The following is a 7,471-nucleotide window of genomic DNA, read 5'->3' as shown; positions in this document are numbered from 1 at the left end:
ACATCCCTGCTATAGCAGCCACTGCAAAGTGACTGTGTTGTCCTCTAATCTAGTGGAACAGTTTTTAACATGTCCCTTGCTTCATCAGCCTTTTTGCTGACTGGGAAGCCCAAGTACCTTTGCCAGTGGCAGTTTAGAATCTGCTAGTGAAGTGTGGGCATTTATCATTGTTACAATTTTCAAGTTGAAGCCAAAATTCCTTTGTTGACGTATTTCTTGAATGTGCTTTTATTTAATAAAGAAGAAACTATGCACTTCAGGAAACGGTAATCCTTATTTACTGCTATGATGGGAAAATGCAAATGAAGCAGAGAATTTTGTGATTAGTATTTTACAGAGCAGTCGTTTACTATAATTACATGTTTTTAATCAGTGGAATTATCATGTTCTATTAACCAGATTCTTTCCTGACTTCTTGTAGGATTCTGAGTAACAACAAGATCCTATGGTTGAAGAATGGCTCTTTCTTCGGACTGAGATCCCTGGAGAGATTGTGAGTAACCGATCAGCCTCGTTCCACCTTCAATTAAAAAGTCTTTGTATTTTAAATATAAAAACAAACATCAGATAATGAAGTTGAGATGTTCTGAACTGTATTGCAGAGTAGAGCTTCTAGGCAGTCATCAAGTTAAGAAACAGCATAAAAATGAGTGAATGGGGACGGATGTGGAAAACACAGGAAAGCACTGCCATCAATTTGGAACTAAAATAAACACCCAGTCAAAGACTTGTACTACACTACATACACTATCACAGTGAAGACTGGTATATGTAATGGTAACACTAATGTACCTGACATATAGTCTGGGTTATTTAACTCATTGGTCTCCAATACTTCCATTTTAATTCTATTCTAATTTTAATTCTATTTTATATTTTAATTATATTCTAAAGAAATTGGACATCATTTATCACTGGAGCAGATGATGACATTGATAAAGCTCCATGACTGTGTATTTCTCGTCAATATTTGGAGGAGGGAAGAGGAGCGAGGTTTCCATGTGATCTGCTCAGGAGCCACTAATGAGTTAGGAAGAAAACATTCTGAAACTTCAATGGAATAAATGAGCAGTAACAGCTATACTGCAGTAACGCTGCTTTCTGTATGTGTAAGCCACTCATTTGAGAATAATCACGTGAGCAAGTCTAAAAGGCTATTTTTTTATATCTATGGGAAACAAACTTTGCCAGTGCATCTAAAATGAGTAATTATATCGTGCCTATTTTAAAACATCTCCTGCAGCTTAAGCTAAATTATTTTTATATTGCTTTGTAAGAATACATTCATTATGTAGAGCTGTTGATTTAAAGTAGTTGCTACATTCATGAATGCACGAATGTGTTCTATGTTGTATGAATGTTTCCATATGCAAAATAATTACATATTAAAATCAACTTTAGCTAATATTTTTATGTATATGTGTGTGACGTGCATGCTGTTTATGGTTGTGTTAATAAGGGGGGTAAGTATCCGAGATATTTGAATATTCTAACTGCAATTTAAAAATAAACAACGTATTTCAAGGTCTGGATCACCCTTAAGCATTTTTGAATATTCTAACTGCAATTTAAAAATAAACAACGTATTTCAAGGTCTGGATCAATCCCTTAAGCACCTTGAAGGGTTAGGATAAAGCTAACTGTCTGAACAGTTATGTAAAGGAATACTAAATTTTCTCTGCGTATAGTTATGAATTTAACAAATACTTCTTTAATATTGGCAATATTAAATGGTATGGAATGAAGAGTTGTTGGGTATTATTTACTAACTGGTTTAAACTTAGGTCTAACAATGATATGAGGTTTATAAAGAAGTTTACAAATATTTTAGACAAAAACAATTTAGGGGATAGGATTACAAATTTATTGCAAGAAAGTAAATTAGTAAATTAAATTCTAATGTACTGCAAGTAAAGCATTAGTGTTCAGAAACAGAGGAAAACATTTCCTCTGGTTTTTTTTTTTTAGGTTTAATTTACATTGGGGAATGATACTGAGCATGTACTTTTAAAAACTTTATTAGTTATCTCATTAGAGAAATACTTCAACCTGAAGAGACATTGCAAACAGTATTGAGAATGGTGTGTAGCCTCAAGTATCATCACCATCTAAACCTTCTTAATTTTATTGTATTGATTTTTCGCAACATTACAGGTAAAATCAGTGAGTATCATCTCCTCTGCATATGGTGCTATTTGGCCATGATGTTAGTACAAAATCTGTAAGAGGCCCTTGAAGCAAAGACTAGAATTCAGGTGATGACATTCTCATCAGATTCGGATGCTCTGTCTCTTGTTCTCTGGCCCCATCCACTTCTTACCAATATCTGCAAAGGCCCAGTTTCAGCTGGCAGGGTAGGAACAGCTGGAATAGTCTACTAAGAGGTGGAAGCAGTGGGTGTGAACGAACTACATCTGGATGAGCACTCCTAACCCTTGGACAAAACCTTGAAAGGTTTCCCCAGCTTTGCCTTTTCCACACAAGCCAATTCAGAGCAGTACTTCAGATGCTTAAAATGGAGAACTACGACAGCAACTGCTGTTGATGTTCACGGCTCATCAAAATGGACCAGAAAGAATTTTTATTCCTTGCCTGAAAGGGGAGGTAGAGAATGTTATGAAGTACACTAGCAGGAAAATCCAGCTTCCTTTAAGATAATGTTAAGTTTAGAAGATCAGGTGCTTAGAAACACGGGTGTGCTGGAGTTAAGGATTACTCATTTAATTTGGCTTTGCACTCCTTGTGGTCCTGCAGCACGAAAAATTTAGTAATGTGAATGCCATAGAGACAAGAATCATGCCTGTCTGTAATTCTTTTGTGGTTACCATGAGATCATGAGCCAGAAGAGCGTTAGCTTATGTGGAAAATGAAATCATTCAGTGTCAAACTTGAAAACTTTAGAGGGGAAGTGAAATTTCAGGTGGAACTGAGTGACATGTATATTCTGGCTCTTTCCTATCCTGGAGTACTCAAAACCACTTTTTGAGCAGAGAACGGTTTGAAGCCCTACTCCAATAAGCTAGTGACAACTTTCCCCTTACTATTTTGTTTTTCAATGCATGTCACAACAGGAATTGGATTACAGCAGTGTCAGTCCTCCCAAGTTCTGGTGATTTCTCAACAGTGTGTTACACAAGTGAGACCTCACTGAGCAGTTGCCTCAAACTAGGACTCCTCATTTTATGCAACTTTAATCCAGCAAACCGAGAAACTTAAGTTGTTTGCCCCTTAACTGTCCATTCTAAGAGTAAGACAGAATTGATTTCTCTAAAGCTAAGACTATTGTAGAATTCTTATATTGTGCATGAAATGCAATTTTTTCAAAATATAGTTGGACCTGGTTTGTATTTGTTTCTGCAGACCTCAGAAAATTGCATTTTTTTTCAACCTTAGCATGAATATTACAAGGTTTCTATTTCAGATTGTCTTAAATTGTCTTATTGCTGTAAAAAGAAATCTTATATTAGGTTTTCAGGGGATACCGCCAGCCAGCCAGCAAAAAACATGTTTGGGGATACAGTTATTTCCCTTTTAGTAATAGAAAGATAATCCTATATTTACTAATACTTCATTAATATTAAAAATGAAACACTTAATGTCTGTAATAAAAACTGTGTAAGTAATAGTGATCAAAATACATTTATGAAATATTAGTATTTTTACTGGGCAGTTTGTAAAAATGCTTTGACAAACACCATCTCACAAAAGGTGCTTTTTCTGTATTTTGTATGTGTGTGAACAGTGACTCACAAGCGATCTGTAGAGATGGCACTCTCTCTGCACTTAGTTTGAGTTTTCTGAAACTAAGAATTACTGCCTTGTGCTGGTTTGGAAAGGTTGACTCACAAATGTCTTATGGCATCTGGATCACGATGCACCTCTGTGCCACGGGGCTTTGTAGTACTAATGAGGCATTAAGAAGTGAATATCATTCCTTAAGTACCATGTGAAAATAAAAACTTTCTGTAAACTGAGGTTTTGTACGGTGCTCAGTTATATTGGCCTTGACTACTCCCTTGATTTGGATGAAAATCAGAAGTGTAGGTAAGAAACTAAATAAACTTTTTTGAAGCAAGTGTGGTAATGAAACTGTTTGTTAAAATATGAAGAGCTTTATGGAATTTAATCGGGAGAGATCTACAGACCATAAATTCTACAGATGAGAGTGAGCACCTTGAACCCGTTCCTGTGATACACCCTGTGGAGATGGCTTCATATTCAGGAGGCTGAGAGTTCAGTTTAGATTTGAAGCTTGGAGCACAGACGTGACACCTTGTAATGGTTTCGGTTCCAGTGCCTTCCCTGTCTGTAGTCAGTGTCTTACGTTCTTGGGAGATGCAGTGATCTGAGCAGGACAGCATCGATTATCGCAGACATTTAAATAAGTTTTTTATATGCTCTGGGTGCCATAAAAAAAAAGCAAAGTGGGTTTTCACAGCCATGAAACAGTGAGACGGTCCTTTCAAGTAAGTTTCAGCAATCCGGAAGCTCTCATTTAGTTAAAATAGTGATTTTGAGGACCTGAACAACTGAAAAATTAAGAGTCTGTGTAATTTGATGGTATAATTATTCCATAAATAGAACAATACATTAAATAGAAAAATCTATTTAATTTTTATTTAACAGTTTGAGTTTTTAATTATTATTATTTATTTATTTATTGTTAACTTATGGGCAGTGGGGTTAACCATTGCTATTACCCAAGGAATCATAGGCAGTATATGGTATGGATCCCGCTCCAAAGACATCGCAGTCTCTGAACAGTTTGTGGCAAAGTAATATTGTTAGTAACAGTTGTGGCAAGTCTTTTTATGCTTGAGAATATTCGGCCTCTAAATATCTCTTCTGGAAAATGCCATAGTCCACATGATGCTTCTGGGGAGAAGGACTGAGGTTGCTGGGCCAGCTGTGCTGGACCCGAAGTCAAGATCTGGACTAGGAAACTAAATCTTATTCCCTCATCCTGATGTCAGCTGGCACAAAAGAGTATGTATCTGAGCTATTATCCACACTACTCATTTTCTTACCCTCCACAACAACCACTGCATCACAATTGCCCGGATAGCCCCTGTCCCGCACTAACTCCCCATGTTACCTCTAGCTGGGGCAATCTGTCATGGCTTCTTCTCCGCTGTGGGCTTCCTGGTGCTTAATGGAGCTGGTCTGGTATTTGTGCATTTTCTGAAGTGGGTGTATGAAGTCTCTCCCTGTCTGTTTCATAACCAAATGTACTTCTTCATGAAGTTTACAGGAGCATAATTACCTCTGCTGCTCCTTTGTCCCCTGTGGCTGAAACCCTTTAACAGGTTCAGAAGCTTTTTGAAGGGAACCAGCAAATAAAAATAAAGAAACGTATACAAACAGACCATGGCTGCATAAGCAGTGTTTCCTTGCGAAATCAGGATGAAAGATCACTAAGCAAGATTACACATATTTTTCAGTTGACCCAGAAGAAAAGCATGCCAGGCACTAATACTTCAACAGTGACTGTTTTACAGAAACTTGCTGTTACATTTTCCCAATATTCCTAGACATGTTTCTAGACAAAGAAAAATAATACTGAAGTATTTGTAAGAATTTTGCATTGGATTTATTTTTTGTTTTAATGTTATTTTTTTAGCTGTATAGATCAGTCTTACTCGACCAGATCGAGTGTGTGTACACTCAATTGTGTGTACTTTTATTAAGTGTTGCTGATCGTAAAGTTACCAACTGTGTGGCAGTGCTATGCAGCCACATGTTGTCCTCAGTTATTATTAGATAAGACTGCATAAAACCTACTTCCAGTAGGTTTCAGTATGACATTCTGCAACTATATATTGTGCTGTGCAATTGAAGTAATAACACATTAACTTGAGGGAATGAAAGGGCAGGAAAGGCAAGCAAAACAAATTAGACCGTAGAAAAAAACATGTCGTTAAAAAGTTGGTATAAAAATATGGTATTTAGATGTTCTTTAGCAAAACTCAAGTGATGAAAGGGTAAAATATAAAGGTTTTACATTTCATATACTGATGTGCTTCTTTAAGCATGCATTTATGTTCTATAAATTACTGTCCACTTCATTTCTTTTCCAGCCTATACTTTCGAAATGTGCGTGTGCGTGCACACACACACACACACACGAAGAAACGGAGATGTTCTTCCTAGGCACTGTGAAGGATTGGACATATGCTTAAATAAATTGTTAAACAATTTTATTTTCAACACATATGTATGACATCTTTAAAGTTAGAAACTTCATAAATTAAATTTAGAATTGCTTGTTCTTTTTTTGATTGTTTTAAAAATAGAAAAATGCTAATTATTATAAACTAATACTATTTCAGACTCCAATTGTACAACTTTTTTTTTTTTCTGAAGAGCTTGCAACTGAGGAGTATGCCCCTAACTTCATGCAAGTACTTTTAACAGAAAATAGATTAATAATCTTGGAGACCTCAAATGACCATATTAATTAATCTCAAATGCCACATAGCCATGTTTAGAGAAATGCTGTGATGTAACGTAGGGAAAGGGCAATTTTAAAATCTGTTTCTTAGAGCTGTCTGTTGTGTAAGCAGTCATGGCATGATTGAAACGGTTCGGTTTTATCTATTTTTTTTATTTGGAGAAATATGGAGGAAGGAAAATCAGTACAGGTTCCTTCCAAGCATCTAAAGTTTTCTTGCCGCTTTTTCTTGTATTTCAAATCCCACATGGATTTAGTAAATTCTCTACATCTAGTTGATAATGATAACAAATGAGTTCTTTGCTTTATTTCACCTCAAATATTCTCAAACAACAAAAATACAAATGCTCCAACCATTATTTTTCCTTGGCTAGTAATATGTCTAGGAGTCCTGGGGAAATCTAAGCATTTTTCATGTTAATTTTCTTACTGTATTGGCTTGTTGTAATTGTTTACAAAAAACCTCATTATGCTGCATTACTATTTGAAGTGGTTGAGCATATTCCAGTAGGTGGGGAAGGATGGGAATAGCCATGGGGAATGATTTTTCTCCTGGAGCAAGACTATCTGTACTTTGTGCACATACTCTAAACTAGACTGAAAACAATTCATATTCCTCTTGGCGCTCATTGAACTTTGAGTTACCCTTTTGGTTTCAGTGTCAGATTAAGAGATTGTCTTTCTAATTAAAATGATGCCAGTGTTTGCGTGAAGCAAGATAGTTCCCTTTGTCACTTCTAGAAGCAGCTAATATACCTGGAATTTTTTTAATCAATGATAAGTATGCTTGCCTGCAATATATTCAGTACTAAGGCAATTATAAACATTGTACTCAAAAAGGAAAGCTCTGAAAATTCATGAATTACTGAAGTTAAGGTAATTGTTCTTCCAGAGAGACATCTATTGTCTAAACAGAGGCATCTGCTTAATATCTTCATCAGTGACATAAACAGTGGGATCGAGTGGCACCCTCAGCAAGTTTGCAGATGACACCAAGCTGAGTTGTGTGGTTGACACACC

General features: G+C 36.1%; 1 protein-coding gene across 1 annotated transcript in view; it reads left to right on the top strand.

The window, feature by feature from the left end:
- Positions 1–249: 249 nt before the first annotated feature.
- Positions 250–7,471, top strand: part of LOC103897676 (adhesion G protein-coupled receptor A3) — a 251,679-nt gene continuing 244,457 nt past the window's right edge. The window contains exons 1-2 of the mRNA XM_009277787.2: positions 250–266; positions 422–493. Coding sequence (XP_009276062.2) covers positions 250–266; positions 422–493 — 89 coding nt within the window. The remainder of the gene's footprint in view (positions 267–421; positions 494–7,471) is intronic.

This window comes from Aptenodytes forsteri, unplaced genomic scaffold, assembly GCF_000699145.1.
Source record: "Aptenodytes forsteri isolate BGI_AS27 unplaced genomic scaffold, ASM69914v1 Scaffold15, whole genome shotgun sequence".
In the NCBI taxonomy this organism is placed as follows: domain Eukaryota; kingdom Metazoa; phylum Chordata; class Aves; order Sphenisciformes; family Spheniscidae; genus Aptenodytes; species Aptenodytes forsteri.
This window is presented reverse-complemented; position numbering and strand designations above follow the sequence as displayed.